Source organism: Betta splendens, chromosome 2, assembly GCF_900634795.4.
Source record: "Betta splendens chromosome 2, fBetSpl5.4, whole genome shotgun sequence".
Taxonomy (NCBI): domain Eukaryota; kingdom Metazoa; phylum Chordata; class Actinopteri; order Anabantiformes; family Osphronemidae; genus Betta; species Betta splendens.
The window spans coordinates 12858084-12883437 of NC_040882.2; the positions used below are offsets into that span (position 1 = coordinate 12858084).

Below are 25354 nucleotides of genomic sequence, written 5' to 3' on the forward strand. Positions count from 1 at the left end.
AAATAGGACTGAACACATCACCTGTGGAACTCCTGAGGCAGCTGATAGGCACCGACGGGCTAACTCTGCTGCAGCCTGGGCTGTTGTGGAGGCAAAAACCCGGGCCTTGGAGGAGTGTGGGGAGTCCAAGCAGGAGGACTGTTGTTCGGCCTCAAAGAGGCAAACTGTTCAATGGGGGAAGCAGTTCTTCACCAACAGTGTTTTCAGTGGAGGTGGACAGCTGTTGACCTCAACTGAGGATGTTATCAGATGGTGGAAGGAGTACTTTGAGGATCTCCTCCATCCCTCTGACATGTCTTTTGCTGAGGACGCAGAGGCAGGGGACTCAGAGGTGGACTTTTCCATCTCCTGTATTGGGTGACACATTACTGCAACATTGCGTAAACAATAAGGGCAGTTTTTTTTGACTGGACAATCGGAGTGGTTGTCCCAACTATAGGGGGATCACATTTCTCAGCCTATCTGGGATCATTTATGCCAGGGTACTGGAAAGGAGAAGTTGGCCGATAGTCAAACCTCAGATATAGGAACAACCTGGTTTTAGGGTGCTCGAGAGTTTGTGGGAGTTTGCCCAACCAGTACACTTGTGTTTTGTGGACCTGGAGAAGGCATTCAACCGCGTCCCCCATAGCATTCTGTGAGGGGTGCTCTGGGAGTATGGAGTATGGAGTCTGCTCGTTGCTAAGGGCTGTACACCCAGGAGCTTAGTTTACATTGCCAGTTGTTGAATTCTAGAATGGCTACTCACTGTCACTGGTTCTGTTCATTATTTTATTATTATTATTCATAAATATTATATTTTCTTTTTATACATATTTTATTTTTATAGACAGAACTTCTAGACACAGCCGGAGCTGGAGGCGGTCTGGTTTGGGGACCACAGAATTGCATCTGCTTTTTGCGGCTGATGTCCTGTTAGCTTCATGTCCCACTGTTAAGAGGCCCTGGGGAAGACCCAGGACACCCTGGAGGGGCTATGTCTCCCAGCTGGCCTGGGAACACCTTGGGGTTCCACAGGAAAAGCTGGATGAATGTCAAGCAAGAGGGTAGTCTGAAGCTCTCTTAGACTGCTTAGACTGCTTAGACTGCTGGCCCTGCAACCTGGTCCTGGATAAGCAGTTATGGATGGATGGATGGAGTAAACACATTTCAGCTAACTTAGGCCAAAAACATAGATCAGGTAGATCCCATGGTTACATTCATTCTGCATGACTAATATGAATGGTTACCTAGGTTACCTACCTTACATACCTGCTGAGCATTAATATTAGTGGCTAAAATTTCTTGCATTTATTTGGAACTACACTATCTCCCATAATAACGTTTAATTATGAACTGTTATGAACTGATTATGATATTTAATTAGTAGCAAAGTCTTGTTACAGAAACAAAGACAACATGATGTTCAGCTTTTACTGTTTCATATAGGAGTACACAGTCCTTCCTCTGTCAGCTTAGTCTGTTGCTTTTCTTTAATTTAATGTCACTGTAATGGAGATTATCTGTGTCTTGGTAAGCCAAGAAATAAAATACAAGAGATGGCATAAATTAAATCTAGCACATTTTGTGATATACTATGAGCTAAATGAACAACTACTGTATAGATTTCAGTAGAAGAATATCACTCTACTGCATTTGTTGTGGAAGGAGCTAAATGTGTTGATCCTGACAAAACAAATTATTATTTTTCAAAATATTAATTGGTTAAGTTCTACATTAGATACACACTGTAGCATTTGCTGTGCCTGTACACTGGCATCTGGATCTATATGTACAGTATAGAGCATACACACAGTGATGGCCAGTAAAACAATCAGAATGGTGGTGAATCTCAAAGTAAAACCCACAGTAACACTGAATAAAGAGACTTTGGCCTATTTCTCCATATAGTCGAAGGCCTGGAGTCTCACTTTTCCCAAGATTTGGGTGCTTTTAATGTTGATTTTTAGGTTTCTGGCCCTATTTAATGCCATATTTCAGTGTAATATTCAACATTGAACACTGAACAGCACTAAACCATGGGTGTTTCTTAAATCTGCAGAGTGACATTCTTGGCTTTTATTACATCCTACTATGTATTTATTTGAGCAACTTTGCAGTGTTGTCAAGCGCAGACGCCACCTTGCTTCCATTTCCAAAGATGATGTGTCCACATGAGATGACAGCACAATAGGTTCCAGCAAGAGAAAGACTCTGCCTCTTCACTGGCAGGTCATAGACACAGGTGTGTGTCTGTGTGTCTGGTTTCCTCTCACATTGAATGTTTCTGTCTCTGTTGCTGTTTTTTTATGAATTCATCCTTTATGTTGCTTAAAAATTAGCAAAAAAATATGAGCAATGACTTTTAATGAACTGGGTAATGAGAGTTTGTGACTGGAAATGCTCACAGACTCAACAGAAAGGTGGAGTGACAAACTACTAACTATCCTCACATCGAGCAAGGAATTCTTGCTCTCGAGTTTGTAGTTTGGAGAAGCGTGCTCTAAACAGAGCACCCATGTTTTTTAAATATAAATTTAACCAGGTAAAGTAATTGAGAGCTAACTGTCATTTACAATAAGGACAGGCATGAAGGACAGATGCAATACAATGATGTAGGACAGAATTAAACCCACAGGATGACCCGCAACACAAAAACTGATTTTAAAATAGAATCTTTTATTAAATGTCAAAACACAGAAAAAAAACTGGATGCACAGAGCAGGATAAATAAGAACACATGGAAGTAGATAATAAACTTAGGTTTAAGCCCGAGGATTAAAGCTCAGAACAAAAAAATGAACTAAAAATCACTGCAAATGCAGGAGACAAAGGGGAAACAAGACTCACTGTAGATGTGACAATCAGCCTTTGTTTCACAAGGGGTGCTCTCATGTTTTGGTTTCACCATTCATGTTACTCATTTCCTGTCCCTGAGCCTATAATTTGTCATACCTGTGTTTAGTTTAGTAATTAAGCCCTGCTTTTGTTTTCAGTGTTGCTGGTGTTTCAAGCTGTAAGCACGGCTGTTACGTGTGAATTCAAAGAGAGGAGTTTTTGAAGACGTGGAGTTTTTTTTTTTTTTTGATGTCCTGTCCTTGTCACCTGTGAAGGTCTGTAGTTGTCTTGTGCTCTCATGTTTCATGTTTAGGATTCAGTTGCCTTGTTGTACAGAGTGTGACCAACAGCCTTGGATGATTACTTACACAGATATTGAATTAAAGGTGGGTTTTTCACTCAGGTAGGATATAACTTTTGAAAATGAAGAATGGAACGTGACTTTAAGAAAATATACAATACTTCTATATTTCACACAACAGATTAAAATAGTTTATAATCCCCACACAATAAACAAAACAAACAACTCCAAAACCAAACACAAACAAAGCAGTGGCTTGTGAAATAAATGCAAACAAAACAATTACATTTTAGAACCACAAACTCAGTGCTACTAACAAACCAAGATAGAACACCTACTGGGCTCTCTTTCTCAGGTCTTCTCCACTAAGTCTGCCAACACACCAGCTGGTGACCTCACCTGTGCATAAATATTCTAATAAAACTCTCTAACTAGTCCTCAGGTTGCGTCACATCAAACACACACAGTAACCGCTACCATAGACACGTACCTGTCACACATCCACACTCACCGCTGCTGCCTGGACTGCAAGTGTGATCGAAACCGGAACGACAGAGATAGAGACGCGCTCACATCTCCACCTATTTATCTCCAACCTACGGAGGGTAATTTAGGAGCGGGCCGTGGTCAGCACCCCGTTACAGGAGCATCAGTTTAGTCTGTAGCGTACAGTACATACACTATACCTACACGATAAATATATGATCAGGAATAAATCATGCTAGAACAGGATTCACTACAGTAGCAAAATGTAAAACAAGGAGCAAACACACTTCTGAAACGCCTGGTCTGTGAATATGAGCCATTGAGTCATATGAATCTAACTGAATCTCTAAAATGTGGATTTTACATATTTCACATATGAAGGAATCAGCCCAAGGGTGCTGAAAATCTGTCCCCAGCTATGTGCTGTTCACATCTTCAACTATCAACCCCAACTAGAAGTGCATAACTCCATCATTCATCTGCTCCATCGCACCTTAAACCACCTGCACACATCACATTTAACACCATCTGACCTGAGCTGCTGGAGAGAAACTGAAGGCAACGAAGGTACGATACTGTACCTCAGACTTCAGGTACCTGAAGCTATTGTCTGACTGTGGGTGTTTCCTCTTTCATGAGTTTAGTTAAACTGTTTCATCTTCATATTTTATATTAATTCAGACTAAAACAGTGTCACTGTAGCTCTTCCTGACTCTGAAGGCTTTGTGGTTTAAAATATTTCCCAATCAAACGCTTGTCTGTGCTACGTGCTCTATGTGAATCACCAGGTCATTAAAAACTAAAACACATATTAGGAAATATTTTATTTGTTTTGTGGTTGTGGCTCACTGGAGAGAACACGCCCCAGCTGAAGGTTTAGTAGTCTAATACAGCAGAGCGTTAGACAGACCAGAGCGACAAAATGCGTGTTAGTATTTTAGAAACAGATAAACAGGTAAAACTGGATGGTTGCTGGTACATACAGTAATTTTATTCGTTCTCTAGTACATCTAGAAATGTTGTAAATTCTTTCTGTTTATTTTTTATTATTACCGCTTCAAATGAAAAATATAAGTTAAAAGTAAAACAAAAGTAAAACAATCATAGATTCTCATGAGCATCAGTCAGAGTTTCTTTGCAGCTTGTTATAAATCAGTCCTCAGTTTGCTCTGACCTGTGTTTGTTGCTTCTTCAGTCTATCTAGTAGCAGAATACACAACGTTCGGCTCCACTTCTCTTCGTCTTTCTTTTTGACGGAAATTCACTGCTGCGTAGTTCAGTTCATCAGAGGCTGGATTCTGTAGAAAGGAGTAATTAGTCACTGATCTCACCAAGTGGAAGCATGAACCAATGACAGGACACATGGTTAAATAAATGGAGTAAATTAAAGACTAGATCACCTCCTGCTGATGTGTTTTCTGTTTTTCATTCACAGCTAAACAACAAAGTTATTGACATAATATTAGATACATAGTAAAAAATAATCCAAATGCACGAGAGCAGCAGCTGTTGTCATGAAGTACCTGCTTGAAGTTTCCTGATTGAAACAGCCAGACCAGTAACAACCATGAGAAGGAAAACAGTCAGACCACCGAGGATCAAGCTCATCACATATGTTGTTCCATCAGTTTTATTACACTCTGCTAAATTTAATAAACACATTTAAACTGCATTCATCTGCAAACGAAGAAATCTACACAACAACTAAAAACTTAAAGACAGTCTTACTTTTAGAATCTACCAAGTGGTCCTGAGTTTTCTCACTGCCTGTTGGAGAAACATTAATGAATCAATGTCTTGTTTGATAATAAATTTAAATATTTTTTAGTACAATTATCAGCTATTCTAAATAAGAAGAACAGAGAAGTTAGTGTCATATTCTTACCATCTACGTTTAAATGTATCACGTAGTAAACGTTGTGTCCACTGTTGAAAAATTCACAGAAATAGATTCCAGAGTCAGATAAATTAACATTTTTGATTGTGAGAAACACTCCAGTTGTATTGCCTCCCGCTTGAAAGGTTCCATTATTGAATCCAATACAGAACTGAGCTTCTTTAGTAGATCTGGACATAAAACAGATGCAGCTGGCTTTGGTTTTATTGATCAGTCTGGACCAGGTTATCACAGTGTTAGCATTCAGTATGGGGGACCTCATTGTGACACTTTGACCAGGCTGGACCTTCACAATCTGAGACTCAGACACTGAGACAGAGATCCAGCCTGAAACAAACAGCAGAGACAACGGACGTTAGTTGTAACAGATGTTAAAGGATTGTTTTTTAATTGAATGTGATCCAGATGTTGAGAGCGACATGTTGTTGGTACTTACTGATGCTGCAGATAACGACAGTATTGATCCAGGTGAAGGTCTTCATGGTGCGACTGGTCGTAGCTCTGCAGTGTCTGTAATAACTGTGCTCCAGGAAGGAACTGTCTACTTTAGAGGTGGAGCCTTTTTAACTGGCCACATTCATGTTACCATTAAAACCAGCGGGGATCAGTCCACGTTTAGAAAATGTTTGAAAAAGAAAAAACTTGAAGTTGTGAATGTCCACCGTGATAAAACCTGATGTTCCTACACGTCTGACCTTGTTTATTGTCGACTGGTTTCCACTGCCCCAGTACAGTAAGCTGGCAACTGTGGTGCAAATTTTCCATAAAGAAGTAGATGAGAGAGAGTTGTCCTTTAGTGCAATTTATTGAAATAATAAAGAACATAAAAATAATGGGGAAAGCAAATAAAAAGCATGGATGTTGAACGTGCACATCAACAAACCAAAAACCAGCTGGGGAGATCAGTGCACACACCACGGAGGTGTGATGCAAAGAGCCCACGATCCTCAAGTTGCTTCTGCCTTTTAGCTTCTCTGTCCGACTAGGGTGGAATGTCTTTCTAACCCAATCTAATTACATGCACCATCTCCTCCCTGTCGCAGTGTGTGTGAAGATATTTACATTCTCACACCTGCATCGCTGACGTCCAACTATCTGTGAGAAAGGAGCACCAAGTCTCAACAGACAGAGACACAACTCCCCGACCTTGGGTTTGGGAGCTAGAGTTGAGAGTCTATCAGGCAGAGACAACCATTGAACAATGTAGGTCAAATGTCAAATGCATACAGTAAGACAAAACATAAGATATTAATTGCAGAACATAAGTCATAAATCATACAATAACTGCATAGAAATAAGGAAGACACAATTTTTCCCATAACAGCAACCAACTGGACAGTTTCCACCGTGAATATGAAAAGACGTCACATGTAATCATCTCTTTAAATCCACTGCTGGGAACTAATGTGAAGTGTCTTGTTCAGACAACACCTTGTGGGATCAAACTGGTGACCTTTTGCTTTAGGTCAATGCGCTGCCCATTGAGCTACAAAGAGTAAGACTGCAACATGGAATAAACCAATAAGCAGCATGTTTCAGTTGAAGTTTCCTGTGTTTTACTCTAGTTTGCCTGAAACATTGTAATTTGAACCTTTCAGTCAAACATCATCCTCTGACTCATTAATCTGCATGTTATTGTGCCTCGAAGCTCACTCAGTCTCCACATGTGTGCTCTGATAGAACAACAGCAGAATGTTCGTGCTGAACGTTACAGAGTTTGTTAGATTATAATAATGTGATGTGGTTGTTAGTAGTGTAGCAGTAACGTCTTGTTGCTGCTAGTTTGGGAATCTCAACTTTTGTGACTATTTAACCCAGTGCCGGGTTTTACTTTGTCAGTGCCTGTTCTCATCTTCCACCTTCATATTTTACTTCCTGTCACGAGTGTTCTCAGCTGTAATTCATCTCCTAATGCAGGCCTGCATTTAACACTGTTGTTCTCACCAACCAGTTGCCAGATTGTCTGTTGTCGTCGTTTCCGTCAGTCAGCATTCCAGCATTTGTAGCTGTAAGTCTAGTCGGTCTGATCTCTGCTACCCGTTCTTGGACTCTGCCTCTGCCTTTTCCTGATCGGTACTTTACCAGTTTGTTGGATTACCTGTTGTTAACCCACGCCTGTCTGAACATCCTGCTGCCTGCTGTTATTGGATTTGTTAATATTAAAGCAGCTCTAAACTCAGACCTGTCTGTGAGCCATGCGTTTGGGTCCATCCCTGAGCGAAACCTGACAAAATGTGTTGTAGCTGCAGCAGAGTCGATGTTTTCATGAGACTAAAGAGTCGTTGAGCTGCATCAGACATGTTTCACAGGTTTTATAAATGTGTTTACACCCAGTGCAGATGAACTAGTCTCATACTCTGTGAATCTCATTTCTAACCAACACTTCTGCTTTCCACTGCTCTGCAGAGCTCAGCCACAAACATACCCTATTTATAAATAGATCCAAAAACTGTTTAAAAAGAGATTGTACTTTTTATTTAGCACCACACTAGATTTCAATGAAAATGTGCAGCGCGTCAGTTTAGCAACTGACTCCAAACATATCCTGTTTGTGTGTGTGTGTGTGTGTGTGTGTGTGTGTGTGTGTGTGTGTGTGTGTGTGTGTGTGTGTGTGTGTGTGTGTGTGTGTGTGTGTGAGAGAGAGAGACAGAAAAGTTTTTCTGCGTGTGTTCTAGTTGCTGCTTACATCATCATGTGTCATTACTGTTTTTTTAACAAATACAACAAATGTAATAGAGCTGAGTCAAGTTAAATAATCTGCTCATATGATAACATTTGTCACATTTTGATACTTGTCAGATGTCTCCTGATACGTTCTCATTTCTCTCCACAGCCTTGGTTAAATCTTGTCTCATCTTTGTTTCACTTCATTGCTGCCATTTAGAGTCCTCACTCACTCACCACTGGAATTGTTTCCAAGCCCCTCAGAACAGCTCCTCTCAGCTCAAAACTGACACAACCTGGTTTCACTCCAAACAACTGCAATAAACTAGGGCCAATTTCTAACCTAGCGTTTATTTCCAAACTACCAGAAAAGTAGTCGCCACCCAATGCCTCTTCCACTTAACCCCAGATTGTCTGTATGAACCTTTCCAGACTGGTTTCTGTCCCAGCAGTAAAGAAACGGCCCTTAAGAAAATGTCAAATGACCTCCTCATAACAGCTGACTCTGGTTTGGGGTCCGTTCTCACTGTTCTTGATCTGAGTGCAGCTTTTGATACAATTGCTGATGACATTCGAAAAAGATTTTCCTCCATTGGTATCACTCACACACCCCTACACTGGTCTCACTCTTCTCTCTCAGCCTCCACTCAGTTCATTGATTTAAAATTCTTCCCATTCTCACTATCTCATCACTAGAGGAGGACCCTTTGTTTCTGTCCTGGGGCCCATTTACTCACCACTCACCTTCCTCCTCTTAAAACTCAGCTCTAGCTACCCAGCAAACCACACTAGGCCACTAGGGCTGGCGTCTACATGGAGGTTGGGTGTTTCTTTGCACTATTGGAGACTAACACAATGACAATGATGAAATACAACAGGAGAGAACATGACCAGCTGAAGGTCATTAGTTTAGTGGTTGAGTCTAATACAGGCAGTGCAGTTTTCTAACCACAGCACAGCGTTACACAAACTAATGGAACAAAATATGTGTTAGTATTTATTTTAGACACAAATAAACAGGTAAAACTAGATGGGTGCTGGTTCACAGTTATTCCTGCTTTAGTACATGTAGAAATGTTGTATATACTTTATTTTCTATCGTCACAAAAACAAATAGAGAATAAAATATGATACTAGGTTTGTTTTGGCAAAAAAACATAGATTCTGATAAGCATCTGTCACTGTTTATTCGCAGCTTGTTATAAATCAGTCCTCAGTTTGCTCTGACCTGTGTTTGTTGCTTCTTCAGTCTATCTAGTAGCAGAATACACAACGTTTGGCTCCACTTCTCTTTGTCTTTCTTTTTGACGGAAATTCAGTGCTGCGTAGTTCAGTTCATCAGAGGCTGGATTCTGTAGAAAGGAGTAATTAGTCACTGATCTCACCAAGTGGAAGCATGAACCAATGAGAGGACACATGGTTAAATAAATGGAGTAAATTAAAGACTAGATCACCTCCTGATGATGTGTTTTCTGTTCTTCATTCAGAGCTAAACAACAAAGTTATTAACATAATATTAGATACATAGTAAAAAATAAACCAAATGCACGAGAGCAGCAGCTGTTGTCATGAAGTACCTGCTTGAAGTTTTCTGATTTAAACAACCAAACCAATAATGACCACGAGAAGGAAAACAGTCAGAATGGTTGTATCATTAAATCCATCACAGAATTGAGTTCCCTTGTTAGGTTTAATCTTATAACAGATGCAGCTGGCTGTGGTTTTATTGATCAGTCTGGACCATGTCATCACAGTGTCACCTGTCGGTTTCGGGGACCTCAGTGTGAAACTGTTACCAGGCTGGACATTCACATTCTGAGACTCAGCCACTGAGACAGTGACAAAAAAATATTCAACGTCCACATGAAGTTGTGAACATCCACTGCGATAAAACCAATTGTTTCCGTGAATATGAGGAGGCGTCGCTCAGATCAGTGGACCGCCACACATGGAGACGCACTTGGGAAATAGAATCAGAATCAGCTTTAATGGCCAAGTTTGCACTCCAGCTGATTTTGACTGCAACACTGGACCTCCCATCTGTATGCAGACTCATCATCGTCCTGGATGAGCCCAATGACGGTCATGTCATTGAGAAGTTTCACAGACAGGTTCCTTGAGCTGCAGTATGGGATCCTACAGGATCCTGGCATATGTGCCAGGGAGATCCAGGTGCTGTAGGTGTCACGTCCATGTCACTTCCTGCTTTTACTTTGAAGGTACTTACTGTTCACGTCTCACCTCAGCTGTTTCTGTCATCACCGGTTCCCATTACCCACACCTGTCTGTAATTAGTAATGTACACCAGTATTTAGTCTCCACCACTCAGAAACCCTAGCTGCCAGATTGTCAAGTCTATTATCCAGCGTTCTAGTCATCGTCTCTTGTTTTTTGATCCTGCTTACTCCTGACCACTGAATCCTGTCTGACCCTTGCCTGTACCTTCGCTCGGATATCGACCCTTGCTTGACCATTTGACCCGTGAGTTTGTCTAGTCCTTACCTGTACCGTCGCTGTGCTTCCGGTGTACCGAACCTTTGCCTGCCTGCTGGACCTGATATTGTTTGCTCCTTGCCTGTGCTAAAAGACCGTGCCTCTCTGTGTATGACCTGGACTGATTGACTACGATTGTGCTAATAAACCCTGATTCCTTCCTCATCACGTCCGTGCGCTGTGCATTTGGGTCCTCCTCCGTGTGTTCTGACAGTAGGATGTGGTGCAGTCCCAGGTTTACTGCATCATCAGCCGACCTGTTTACCTGTAGGTGAACTGCAGGAGGTCCGGCAGGGGGTCTGTGGTGTCCTTCAAGTGCCTCAGCATCAGCCTCTCAAAGGTCTTCATGACCACGGACATCAGAGCGACAGGTCTGCAGTCGTTTAGGGTGGTGATGATGGACTTGTTATTGAGGGGCACGATGGTGGACTGTGTGAAGCAGTTGGGTACTGTAGACAGCTGCAGAGAGCGATTGAAGATCGGCACCAGCACAGACTCTCAGACAGGTTGGAGACACATCGTCAGGTCCTGGAGCCTTTCTGTTTTTCTGCCTTTGAAGGAGGTGACAGACGTCTCCTCCACAAACCTTCAGTGCCAGTAGGGGGTCTGATGGTGGGAGGGTGTGCGTGTTGGGGGGTGTGGGTGAGTCTATTGTGTGTCCAGGAGGTGTGAGGTGGTTCCTTTCAAACCAGCAGTAGAACTTGTTTAGGTCGTCTGCCAGACGTTTGCTGGCCTCAGGGTGTGGAAATGGTTTCCTGTAGCTGGTGATGTGATGCAGGCCTCTCCAGACTGACGCATGGTCGTCTGTTGATAGGCTGTTCTGCATCCTTTCACCATATCTCCTTTTAACTGCCTTGATCTCCTTTGTCAGCCTGTTTCTGTCCTGCCTGTACAGGGATCGGTCCCTGCTTCTTCTTTGGCCTAGCGCTGCTTCTTTAAGTCTGGTGTGAATCATGGTTTTTATTGTGGAATGTGCGCACAGTTTTTGTCTGTTCAAACATATCCACGCAAAAATGTGAAGTAGTGTTAAGTGTCTTGCTCAAGAACACACCTGGTGGAATTAAACGGGCAACCTTTTGCGTTACAGGTCGATGCGCTACCAATTCAGCCACTAGGAGTAATTTAGTAACAGTGAACAGAGCAGGAAGCTGAGCTGCTTGTTTCAAATGAAGCTTCCTCTGTCTTGTTACATTTTTGCTCCTCAAACCTGAAACATTAACTAAAATGAACATTTCATTGAAGCCTCATTCTCTGAGTCATTAATCTGCATTTAATTGTGCTTCAAAGCTCACTCAGACTCCACATATGTGTTCTGATAGAACAACAACAGAACGTTCTTGGCGAATGTTACAGACTTTGATTCATTACAATAATGTGATGAACTGCTCAGTGTTGAGTTTTAATGACTAAACCTTTCCAGAGAGATTCAGCAGTGATGTGGTTGTTAGTAGTGTAGCAGTAACATCTTGTTGCTGCTAGTTTGGGAGGTGAACTGTTGTCTCAGCTCAATGATCAGATCAGTGTAGAGGCTCATGTTGTGTCCTGGCTTGTGTTCATGTTCATTTTATGTGTGTTCATTTGTGAAGCTGGAAACTTGTCTCAGATCTGCTGGTGTGTGTTCTGGCTGCTTGTTGAACCAACGTGTCATTTCTGTTTCCTGTCATTCAACCCAACGGATCATAACATTAGTTACTGACACTAACTTGTTGAGTCGTTTCTACTCTGACGTGATTCTGTTCTCAGTGAGTGACAGCTCTGAGTTTTTAGTATCATCGTATCAGCTGCATTGAACAGTGAATGTATCATAGTGGAGATGAATGGAGCTGCTGCTGCTGTAGTTATGTTGCTGTGATGTGTTAAACATGCTGTAGATGCAGCAGAGTCAACGCTTTCATGAGTCTAAAGAGTCATTGAGCTGCATCAGATGTTTCACAGGTTTTATAGATGTGTTTACAATAAGTGGAGATAAATTAGTCACGTGTCAGTTTGAGAAGTGTGAAGATACAGAATCAGACACGTCACTAATACAAACACTTCTGCTTTCCACTGCAGTGTAAACGTCAGCAGTGTATCTGTCATTGGCTTTTATAAATACACCATCAGCCATTTTACAACTGTGTGTTTTATTTAGAGGTGTAGCTCATTAACATCAGGCCACATTTCTACTGGTAAATACAGTAATGTGCAAATGGAGATTTTGAATTTCACAACAAAGTTACACAGTTTTTTGGTTCATCTCAGATATTTTTATCATAGGCCTCATTGTTTTTCTACATCGTCTCTTCATGTCAAACTAGTGATGTGTGTCTCACTGAGCCCTGCTCTGCTGCAGACCTTCATCAGTCTGTCACCAAAGTCAGGTCATAATAGGAGGATGGAGTGAGACATGAGAGGATCATGTCCTGAACCACGTCTGTATGTTCACTCACTCATTTCTCCCTAGTTTCAGTAAGTTCCCATCAGAACACAGCAGTAGATCAGTCTGATAAGAGCAGCAGTTGCTCTGTGAGTCTATCTGCTGGCAGCGTAAGTAACATGAGTCTCCACTTGTCTCTGTGATGCAGGTCTCCTGCTTCTTACTGCTGGTGAAAACACACTCAGTGCTGCAGCCTTCAGGTCGTCACAGTCTACGTTCTGTAAATCAGAGTAGAAACAGTTACATGTGACAAAAAAGAGGGGGGAAATTTTTTTCTCATTTCACCACATCAGTATATGAAAGTTGATCATGTTACACAATTGATTGAGATTTACCTCATGGAGTTGTGGATCTTCTTTTTCACCAGAAGCTGAATCAAAGAGACACATTTATACAAAAACTGAAACATAATTAAGAGAATGTATAAAGTATCATTTTTATTGTAATAAAGTACCTGCTTGACTTTTTCCGAGGCAAACAACCAGAACAGTAACGACCACGAGAAGGAAAACAGTCAGACCACCGAGGATCAAGCTCATCACATATGTTGTTTCATCAGTTTTATTACACTCTGCTTAATAAAATAAACACATTTAAACTACATTTAAGTGCAAACAACAGACAAATCTACATAACAACTGAAAACTCAAAGACAGTCTTACTATGAGACTCTGTGTCCAAGTCATCCTGAGTTTTCCCACTGTCTGTTTACAAAATAAAGGAACATTAATATATGACTGTCTTGTTTGGTAATGAATTTTAAATATTTTTTTACGATGAAGAAGATCAGAGAAGTTAGTGTCATACTCCTACCTTGAAAGTTTAAATGTATCACATAGTAAGTGTTTTTTCTTTCATTGGCAGTTTTAAAGAAATAGATTCCAGAGTCGGATAAATTAACATTTTTGATATTGAGAAACACTTCAGTGTTGTTCACTCCCATTTGAAAGTTTCCATTATTGAATCCATCACAGAACTGAGCTTCTTCAGTAGCTCTGGCCATAAAACAGATGCAGCTGGCTGTGGTTTTATTGATCAATCTTGACCAGGTCATCACACTATCACCAGAGGGTTTGGGGGACCTCAGTGTGACAATGTGACCAGGCTGGACCGTCACATTCTGAGACTGAGCCACTGAGACAGAGATCCAGCCTGAAACAAACAGCAGAGACGTGAGTTAGTTGTTACAGATGTTAAAGGATTGTTTTTAATTGAATGTGATCCAGATGTTGAGAGCGACGTGTTGTTGGTACTTACTGATGCTGCAGATAACGACAGTATTGATCCAGATGAAGGTCTTCATGGTGCGACTGGTCGTAGCTCTGCAGTGTCTGTAATATAACTGTGCTCCAGGAAGGAACTGTCTGCTTTAGAGGTGGAGCCTTTTGAACTGGCCACATTCATGTTACCATTAAAACCAGTGAGGATCAGTCCAAGTTTAGAAAATGTACAACGTCAACATGAAGTCATGAACGTCCACCGTGATAAACCTGTTGTTTGTTGATGTTCCTGCATTTCTAACCTTGTTTATTGTCGACTGGTTCCCACTGCCCCAGTACGGAAAGATTGCAACCAACTGGTCTGTTTCCACAATGAATATGAGGAGGTGTTGCTGCATGTAATCATCTCTTTAAATCCACTGCTGAGATGTTACTGTACATTATGAATCTCCAGGTTAAACGTACATGTGGATCCCTTTGAGCCCCAAGCCCCATTTTATAGCATTGTAGGAGGGAGGGGGTTATAGCTACCATACAGACTATATCTTAGCAAGAATAAAGGCTATTTGAATGCATTTGGTGTCATAATGTAGGGGACACTTTTGAGACGTGATATGAGGTGTAAAACTTTCTGCCTGGATAAAATGCAGCTACAATATTAGATTAAATTAGATTATTATTATTAAGCACATGATGGGAAAATATCTTTGTTTGCACCAGCCACATAACCTTGTACACAAACAACAGACAGAAACAAGATAGAAACAAAAACAGTATTATTGTATGGTGTATTGCACATGTATGTTTATGGAGGTATTGCACATCATAATTACTGTGCAGATTATGGGAGATTTTTCACATTGGTGGTGATATTGTTATTAGAATAACACAGCAATTAAAAGTAAGCAGTGTACATGTAGGTGTTGTCTCACTGTGTTATGTTGAACAGTCTGATGGTTGTGGGGAGGCGTGACCTGCGGTAGCTCCTTCCTGCACTGTGGGTGTAACAGTCTGGTGCTGAAGGAGCTGCTCAGAGCCTCTACAGTGGTGCAGGGGGTGGAGGGGTTCTCCATGATGGATGTTAGTTTACCAGCATCCTTCTGTCCACCACCTCCTCCATGGCCTCCAGTGAGCAGCCCAGGACAGAGCTTGTTGAGTCTCTTCCTGTCTCTGCCTGTACTGCCCCCCCCCAGTACACAACTCCATACAGGACTAGTGACGCCATCACAGTATCATAGAAAGTCCTTAGCAACTGTCTGCACACACCAAACGACCTCAGTCTCCTCAGCAGGTGGAGGCGACTCTGGCCATTTTTATACAGAGCGTACGTGTTGTTTGACCAGTCCAGTTGTTCACTGGTGTGTGTGGAGGGTGGAGGGGACCTTCTAAAGTCAACCACTAACTGTTTTAACGGTGTTTAGGATCAGATTATTCTCACACCAGTCAGACATAACCCCCCTGTATTCCTATTCATTCCCATCTGATACACAGCCAACAATGGCGGTGTCATCTGAGAACATCTGGAGGTGACAGTGGTGGGAGTTGTATTTGAAGTCTGATGTGTATAGTGTAAAAAGGAAAGTGGAGAGCAGTGTCACCTTAGGTGCCCTACTTCCTGCTAATAAAACACTTTAGACTGGCTCTAGGGAAGGCCAGTGATGTGTAGATCGATTTTACACTGCAAAATGTTGGACAAAAGTAGAAGTAAACAAGGAGTGTTCGAATAAGTACTGATGTGCTCTGGCATATATATTGCTGCCTGTATTGTCTACCATGTCATAGCACACATTGTTAAATTTCTTAGAATCTTAGCTTTCATTTGAACCGTAGCTTATCCATGTTAATTTAATCATGGAAGTATCAATCTTTTTGTTTATTACAGGGGCTGTGTTTGATGCATATGAAAGACGTAGATGTATGTGTATATTCCTTCATATTTAGTCCATTTGTTCATGAAGTAAAGCTTACCACATAAATTACAAACCCCAGGGTCCCCAAATTTGGGGTTCAGCTGGTTTCTTGTTTTAGTTACAGTTTTATCAGTTTACTCATCTCATAAACTAAACTACTTTTTTGATCCCATTGGTGAAATTGTCCTCTTCATCAGACCCATCCCCCATGGGGGAGCAATGGACTCACACACAGGCAGAGGTCCAAATGTCTTGTTTAAGGACACACCTGGTGGGATTGAACTGGTGACCTTTTTCTTACCAGGTCAATACGCTACCCATTCAGCTACAAGAAGTAAAATAGCAACAGGGAACAGAGTAGGAAGCAGAGCATCAGGTTTTAAGATGAAGCCTCCTATGATTTGCTCCTGGAGCCTGAAACATTCTAGGTTGAACCTTTCATTCAAAGATCATCTTCTGAGTCATTGAAATGCATTTTATTGTGCGTTAAAACTCACTCACCTTCCACACATGTGCTCTGATAGAACAACAGCAGAATGTTCAGCTGGGTCGGGCAACGCTGTCGCCTGAGAAGCTTCAGCGTCCTTTTAAATCTGGTTTGCGTTTGTATCGTGGGCAGAGGGTCATCGGGTGGCCTCCTGTCCATTAAATGAGAGCACCTGACTAGAAATATAAAGCGAGAACTAATATTGGTAAAAACAAAACAGGAAATGTCAAAATCAAAATAGGACATGGCACACAAAAGTCCAGACTGCGTCCACAAACTAATGGTCAGACTGAACTGATCAAGTCGCTTCTCTGCTGCACAGCATTGACGCATTCGGCTTCATGGGCTCATCAGGTTCCATGGATAGAATATGCCCACACTCCCTGCCTTCCTTTACATTGGGGTGTGCTGCTTTCAAGGTGGTCTTCAGTTATCAGCTGCCTGTCAGCTGAGCAAAGGACTCGGACGGGTACGTCCTCCATCAGGGGGTTCATCTGGCACAGCAGTGATTTTGTTTTTGTGTTTTGTTGGCTTTTGTTCTTAGGTAGAGAGATGTTTTTGGTTCCTACTCTGTGTCAATTTCTGTTTTTCTACTTTATTTAGTGTTTTCTTTTCTAGCATTGCTGTGATTTTTTGTTGTTAACTCTCTGGCTTTGTTCGGCCACAGTAAGTTTAAGCTGTAATTCTTTAGATTTTAAAGAGATTAAGCTGTTTTTTGCTCCTTTTACTGCATAAATATGTTAACTAGAATCAGTTCTTGTATTGAGTACAGCATATTAATATATTTTTACTAGTTTAAATAAACTAATATTAAGAAGTACCACAACCTCCTTGTAGTCTCTGTTTGGGTCCTCCTTCAGCTACAGTAGTTTTTTAAGTTTTGTAACAAATTTATTGGCCCTCTAATAAATAATAGGCAGTTGTGTACATTTTCTAACTTGAAACTGACAGAAAGTCTTCCTGGTTTGAGTGAGTTGCATTTGTCTCTGCATGTACAGCACAACCTCTCTAATTGTTGAAAGCAGGAACATGTCTGTGTGAGAGTAGCACACGTTGTGTTGTTTGTGGTTAATGCAGAGCTGAAGGCCAGTCCTTATATCTTTTGATCTGAGTTGTCACCACAGAATGAACCTGGCCGCTGTGTGGAGGGAGAACATGACTCGCTGCTTGTCCATATTTGGTAACACAGAAGACGATGCCTTGGTATTTATGATACTCATTCCTAATACAAGACAATTACAACAATGAATAAAGCTTGTTAGATTATGTAGACTATACAGTATGTTTTTCTGTGCTCATGAGTGACTTTTAGTCAGCTTCATTTAAACAATTCTTCCTGGTCAGTTGTTATAAGACTCACACTACTGTCTCTGACTCCTCCTCCATCAGTTCATTTTACATTCCACTAATATATACACATCAATTAAAAGCAGAAATACCTATAACCATGTTAAATAAAAAAATGTATTATGTGACCACAATTTGTGGGCTGACAAGTTGTATTTTTTTGTCAAGCCTGACCTATACAGTAAATAAAGCTCACAGGTTACTATAACCTACTGTAAAATGCTTTCTGAGTATGTTAGTGTGGATGAGTAGATGGCAATGATGTGGTTACTGTATGTGGTGGTGTGGAGGTTTGCCCCACCCACCATATAACCTAATTGGCTCCCTGGGAGGCGGGCCAGGCTGGTGCCTTTAAGTACAGGTGAACACCTGATCAGGGCTCTTTGTTGGCCTGTGGCTGGTGCCTAGTGATGGGTAGATGAGGCGTCATGAAACGTTTCAACACATTGCAAAACTGTATTGATACTGTGTAACCTGTAGCAGTGACGTGCGGTCAGGGTAGCCAGGGGAGGCGGGGTCTCACCTCACCTGACGATACCATAACATGACTAGAAAAATGTAAAATAAAAATTAATTTCTCTCCATTGATCTGTGTTAAACATATTATAAGGTATACATGTTACATGTTTTTTCCTATAATTTCAATTATCTTAACATTTTCCTGATTAAAAATCACAAAAATGCGCATTTCCTGATCTAATATGGTGAGAAACTGTAAGTGAGGCGTCAGTGAAGGGAGCCACAGCCCCGATGCTGAAACTGTCAGTAAATGGGCTGACACAAGGCGTAATCTGTTTCTGTTTCACATTTTGACTCCAGTATAATGTTTGCAGCCTTCAGACAGATTTATTTTACACAATGACTTTGTACAAACTGCCTAATGTGTTTATCGATGTTTAGTGAGCTAATTACTTTTCTGATCACGCTAAAACCAACAGAGAAAACTGATGAGGGGAGGCTGGACAGGTCTGTGCCTCATCCAGAAGGGGGCACTGCTTCCATCCTTTAACGCAGGGAATCCCCACAAATGGGTTTCACTTTTCTAAAAAGATTTACTGAATGACACTAAGTAAAACAATGCAAGTGCTTGAGAAGTAAATTTGAACTTTGAGTGAAGTGTTCTATGTTATCCTGTAAAACGGATCCAAGCAGTGTTTAAAGTTTTAAAAACAATAAATCTTCAGTGAGGGTCAAAATTGACCATTTACACCTCTCCATACTTAAGAATGAGTATGAATTTTGAAAAATACATGGAGGCTACAGGTCAGGTCTTTTACTGCTATAAAACATTTGTTCCTTCAAGACCAAATATGTACCTTTAGGTGAGATAGGAACGATGATAAAATGTGAAATGTGGCCAGTATTAATATGCATTCTGACAATTAAATAGTGAAAAATACATTATTTCAAGGTACTATGATTGTGTAATCGGACTCCATAGGACTTTGTACCGCACCAGCAATGAACCTCACCGCACGCCACTGGCCTGTAGAATTCAGTGCTGTTTTAATTAAGTTCTCATTTGTCCAGCGTCATCGTCTTGTGTTTTCATGTTTAGAGTTTAAGTTGCCCGTGGATCACGGAGCAAATTATATAGAGTCATTAGTTTTGTTGTTACCTGCATCACAGTGATTTTTGGTTCTTACATATTACGTTAGAGCTTTAGTCCTGCACTGCAGCGAGTTTATGTTTGTATTTAATAAATTATTTTATATTCACTTTATTTCTGTTTTGGTCGTGCAACTGGGGTTTCCCCTCCTCCATTTTCCACTGTGACCTGGGCAGCGGATGCGGCCAGGGAAGAGTACTGTAGGTTTAGTGCCAAACTGTGTGTTTTTTAAAAAAAATAAACGACACTGTACCACAGGCTACTAAACTAAACCTGGCCTGAAACTAAACATAGATAATACGGCACAATGTTTTCACCTTAGTCTGACAGGACACTTTCAGTATGTAATTACACTGAGTAGTAGTAGATGTTGTGATTTCAGGTCCAGACTTGGGTTTCAAATCTCATGCTACTGCATTGCTGTAAGTTTGACAGCTAATGGTAATTGCACTGTAAGCATGCTGTGCTCTGGTGAATGAGCTCTGTCAAAATCAGATAGATGAATGTGATATGAAGTAATTTTATCAACATGCAGTTCAACCTTATGCTAATATTAAAACCACTATTGTAGCTACTGTATCTGAGATGTCAACGTTGGATAGATGAGAGAACATAATAAACATAATAACCCTACATTTTATTTGTCCCATCTAGCAGCTTAGCATGCAGCATGCAATGTATTGTGATGGATAGTTTTGCTTTTTCAGGAAGAGTATATAAGATATGCTCGTACATACACTATACCTACACAATACATATATGACTAGGAATAAATCATGCTAGAAAAGGATTCACTACAGTAGCAAAATGTAAAACAAGGAGCAAATGTACTTCTAAAATGCGTATTTCGCACTTGTGCACATTTATTTATTTTTTTTAACATACTTCAGGTTGAGCCTCTGAACCCTCTGCAGCTCCCCAACACATCTCTCACAGGACTTGGACACCACACAAATAATCCAGAGGTAGATTTAGGTGAGGAAACAGCTGAACAAGCTTCACGCCACAAAGGCCACAGGGCTTCAGGTACCTGAAGATATTGTCTAACTGTGGGTGTTTCCTCTTTCATGAGTTCTTCTTCTAATTTTAAAATGCTTCAGACTAAAACAGTGTCATTGTAGCTCTTCCTGACTCTGAAGGCTTTGTGGTTTTAAATATTTCCTAATCAAACTGTCACTGCCTGTGACAACTCTTATTTTGCTGTTTCCTGTTTTATTAGGTTGTATTTTCAGGTTTTGTTCAGTCACTTTAGTTTCTGCTTTATGTTTCTAGTCATGTGTCTTCTCAGCTTTTTCTGTTTAAGTAATTTACTGTGTGTTTAATCACCAGTCCTTACCTCAGTTCTCTGCCAGATTGTAGCGTGTACTCACCTCTATCCAGTTTTCATCCTCAGTTCCAGTCTGTGTAAGATCCTGTTCCATTGCAGTGCCTATCTGTCTTTGCCTGTTCCCCGTCGGTACCTTCGCCTGTGTTCTGGGATCTTCCAGTGTTGACCATTGCCTGACAGACCCTGAGTTTTTGCCTGCTGTTTTGTTGGAGCTGCCATCATTAAACGGACTTAACGCAAGTCCTGTCTCTGGACGTGCATGTGGGTCCTTCACCTGGCTCGCTCCCTGACACAAAAACTTGTCTGTGCTACATTGGGAGAATTCACGTGTTCTATGTGTATCACCAATGCCATTGAAAACTAAAACATATAGTAGGAGATATTTTTATCTGATCTGTGGTTGTTGCTCATTGGTGTTTGTATTTTAGAAACAGATAAACAGGTAAAACTGGATAGTTGCTGTTACATACAGTAGTTTTATTCGTACTCTAGTACATAGGCATAGTACAGAAAAGTTGTGAATTCTTTATGTCTGTAACAGCTTGTTATAAATCAGTCCTCAGTTTGCTCTGACCTGTGTTTGTTGCTTCTTCACTCTATCTAGTAGCAGAATACACAACGTTCGGCTCCACTTCTCTCCTTCTTTCTTTTTGACGGAAATTCACTGCTGCGTAGTTCAGTTCATCAGAGGCTGGATTCTGTAGAAAGGAGTAATTAGTCACTGATCTCACCAAGTGGAAGCATGAACCAATGACAGGACACGTGGTTAAATAAATGGAGTAAATTAAAGACTAGATCACCTCCTGATGATGTGTTTTCTGTTTTTCATTCAGAGCTAAAAACAAAACATTATTGACATAACATTAAATATGATGTAAAAAAATAATCCAAATGCATGAGAGGAGCAGCTGTTGTCATGAAGTACCTGCTTGAAGTTTCCTGATTGAACCACCGAGGATCAAGCTCATCACATATGTTGTTTCATCAGGTTTATTACACTCTGCTGAATTAAATAAACACATTTTAAACTGCAAACAACAGACAAATTTATACAACAACTGAAAACTTAAACACAGTCTTACTTTGAGACTCTGTGTCCAAGTCGCCCTGAGTTTTCTTTACTGCCTGTTAACAAATAAGAAACATTAATGAATCACTGTCTTGGTTGACAATGAATTTTAAATAGTTCTTGGTACAATTATCCACTATTCTATCAGCAACAAGAAGAACAGAGAAAATTGAATTTTCTATTCTTACCTTCAACATTTAAATGTATCACGTCGTACGTGCTTTTTCCTCCATTGTAAAAATCACAGAAAGAGATTCCAGAGTCGGATAAATGAACGTTTTTGATTGTGAGAAACACATTAATATTGCTGTTGACTCCCATTTCAATGTTTGTATCATTAAATCCATCACAGAATTGAGTTTCCTTGTTAGGTTTAATCTTATAACAGATGCAGCTGGCTGTGGTTTTATTGATCAGTCTGGACCAGGTCATCACAGTGTTAGTGGTCAGTATGGGGGATCACAGTGTGACACTTTGACCAGGCTGGACATTCACATTCTGAGACTGAGCCACTGAGACAGAGATCCAGCCTGAAACAAACAGCAAAGACAACATGAGTTAGTTGTTACAGATGTTAAAAGAATGTTTTTAGTTGAGTGTGTGATCCAGATGTTGAGAGTGACGTGTTGTTGGTACTTACTGATGCTGCAAATAACGACAGTATTGATCCAGATGAAGGTCTTCATGGTGCGACTGGTCGTAGCTCTGCAGTGTCTGTAATATAACTGTGCTCCAGGAAGGAACTGTCTGCTTTAGAGGTGGAGCCTTTTGAACTGGCCACATTCATGTTACCATTAAATCCAGTGAGGATCAGTCCAAGTTTAGAAAATGTACAACTTCATGATAAAGTTGTGAACATCCACTGTGATAAAACCTCATGTTCCTGTATGTCTTACCTTGCTTTTTGTTGACTGGTTCTCACTGCCCCAGCACAGAAAGTTGGCGTCCAACTGGACAGTTTTCACCATGAATATGAAGACTTCGCATGTAATCATGTCTTTAAATCCACTGCTGGGCTGGTACATTATGAATCCCCATGTTAAATATACATGTGGATTCACCCCCCATGGGGAACAATGGACTGCCACACAGGCAGACGCCAAGGAATCTAATGTGAAGTGTCTTGTTAAGAAGGCATCTTGGGGGATCAAACTGGTGACCTTTTGCTTCAGGCCAATGCGCTGCCCATTGAGCTACCAACAGTAAGACTGCAACATGGAATAGACCAATAAGCAGCAGGTTTCAGTTAAAGTTTCCTGTGTTTTTCTCTAGTTTGCCTGAAACACTGTAGATTGAACCTTTTAGTCAAACATCATCCTCTGAGTCATTTATCTGCTTTTTATTGTGCTTCGAAGGTCACTCAGCCTCCACATATGTGCTCTGATAGAACAACAGCAGAATGTTTTTGCTGCTCGTTACAGAGTTTGGTACATTACAATAATAAGATGTGGTTGTTAGTAGTGTAGCAGTAACGTCTTGTTGCTGCTAGTTTGGGAATCTCAACTTTTTGTGACTATTTAACCCAGTGCCGGGTTTTATTTTGTTAGTTCCTGTTTTCATCTTCCACCTTCATATTTTACTTCCTGTCACAAGTGTTCTCAGCTGTAATTCATCTCCTAATGTAGACCTGCATTTAACACTGTTGTTCTCACCAACCAGTTGCCAGATTGTCTGTTGTCGTCGTTTCCGTCAGTCAGCATTCCAGCATTTGTTGTTGTAAGTCTAGTCGGTCTGATCTCTGCTACCCGTTCTTGGACTCTGCCTCTGCCTTTTCCTGATCGGTGCTTTGCCAGTTTGTTGGATTACCTGTTGTTAACCCACGCCTGTCTGACCATCCTGCTGCCTGACGTTATTGGATTTATTATTATTAAAGCAGCTCTAAACTCATACCTGTCTGTGAGCCATGCGTTTGGGTCCTTTCCTGAGCAAAACCTGACAAAACGTGTTGTAGATGCAGCAAAGTCAACGTTTGAGACTAAAGAGTCGTTGAGCTGCATCAGACATGTTTCACAGGTTTTATAAATGTGTTTACACCCAGTGCAGATGAACTCGTCTCATACTCTTTGAATCTCATTTCTGACCAACACTTCTGCTTTCCACTGCTTTGCAGAGCTCAGCCACAAACATACCTTATTTTATAAATAGATCCAAAAACTGTTTAAAAAGAGAATGTACTTTTTATTTAGCAGCACACTGGATTTCAATGAAAATGTGCAGCGCCTCAAAACCACCCAGTTTAGGTACTCCAAACGATTCCTGTTAGTGTATGTAGTTGTGTGTGTGTGTGTGTGTGTGTGTGTGTGTGTGTGTGTGTGTGTGTGTGTGTGTGTGTGTGTGTGTGTGTGTGTGTGTGTGTGTGTGTGTGTGAAATGCTGTCTCTGTTTGTGTTCAAGATGCGTTATGTGTCATTAATGTTTTTAAAATATACAACAAATGTGACCGAGCTAAAGAAACTTAAATAATCTGCCAACATGACAATATATTATCACATATCGATAAGTGCCATATGTTTCCTGGTATGTTCTCTTCCTACAGCCCTGGTTAAATCTTCTAAGTCTTTTCAAAATTGCTTCCACACTCATCAAACAGCAGCTATCACCCCAAAGCTAAAACAAACTGCTGTTATGACGCGTCTTCCACCCCACCAGGGGGCGTCTTTTTGGTTTTGTGTCTCCTTGGTTTGTTGTTTGTGACATCATTTCCTGTAATTAGTTTTATTGGGTTCACCTGTATTAGTTTGTACTTAAAGCCATAGTTTGTGCACTGTCTTTGTCAGTTTCTTGGATGTTCAGCAGTTTGTTTTTGTGCTTTGTGTTTCTGTCCTGCTATAAGGTTTGTCTGGTCCATTTGTGTTTGCCCTTGTGTGGTTTCATGTTTAAAGTTTTGGATTATTGAGTTATTTCCCTGCTTACAGTGACTTTTAGCCATCTACTAATCTGTGTATTAGTGTGTTTCTACTTTTGATATTCTCCACATGCAGCACCCTGAGTTTGTATTTCCCTTTGTGTTACTTACTGAGTATTAGTTTTGTCTATGGGTAGTTGCATTCGGGTCCTCCCATTAGTCATGTTTGCAGGCCTCAGCAGCCTGTTACTCATTCTGAGACTATTACTGTACATCATGTTTACCTAGATGTAACAACTGGTTTAGTTCCCAACAACTGCATGGCCAAATGGGCCCATTTCCAACCTACTGTAGCTTAAAACGTAGTTGCCAGGTAACTCTCTTCTACTTAACACAAAACTGCCTGTATGAAGGTGTCCAGACTGGTTTCTGTTTCTGCCTTACAGAAATGGTCTTTAGTAAAATAA

At 40.8% G+C, this 25354-nt stretch overlaps 2 protein-coding genes and 1 long non-coding RNA gene across 3 annotated transcripts in view; 1 reads left to right on the plus strand and 2 right to left on the minus strand.

The window, feature by feature from the left end:
* LOC129603091 (uncharacterized) overlaps positions 1-25354 on the plus strand; it is a 506300-nt gene that overhangs the window by 453996 nt on the left and 26950 nt on the right. The gene's annotated exons all lie outside the window — the stretch shown is intronic.
* LOC129603105 (uncharacterized) lies at positions 8184-9818 on the minus strand. Its single transcript, XR_008692716.1, has 3 exons — positions 9743-9818; positions 9620-9654; positions 8184-9517 (listed from the first exon to the last, which is right to left on the minus strand). It is a non-coding gene; the product is annotated as an uncharacterized LOC129603105 (long non-coding RNA).
* LOC129603097 (uncharacterized) lies at positions 12763-14904 on the minus strand. The gene is made up of 6 exons (XM_055502843.1): positions 14332-14904; positions 13888-14226; positions 13737-13778; positions 13529-13648; positions 13410-13444; positions 12763-13292 (listed from the first exon to the last, which is right to left on the minus strand). Exons 1-6 carry the CDS (start codon positions 14375-14377, stop codon positions 13170-13172), a joined length of 705 nt encoding a protein of 234 aa, XP_055358818.1. The 5' UTR covers positions 14378-14904; the 3' UTR covers positions 12763-13169.

What these genes read in the sequence shown, in the direction of transcription:
- LOC129603097 (XM_055502843.1), bottom strand. Translation starts at nt 14,377, where the DNA reads ATGAAGACCTTCATCTGGATCAATACTGTCGTTATCTGCAGCATCA. An exon ending in GATACATTTAAACTTTCAAG is followed by an intron (nt 13,779 to 13,887) that starts GTAGGAGTATGA and finishes TTTTGTAAACAG; the next exon opens with ACAGTGGGAAAACTCAGGAT. An exon ending in CTTGGACACAGAGTCTCATA is followed by an intron (nt 13,649 to 13,736) that starts GTAAGACTGTCT and finishes TATTTTATTAAG; the next exon opens with CAGAGTGTAATAAAACTGAT.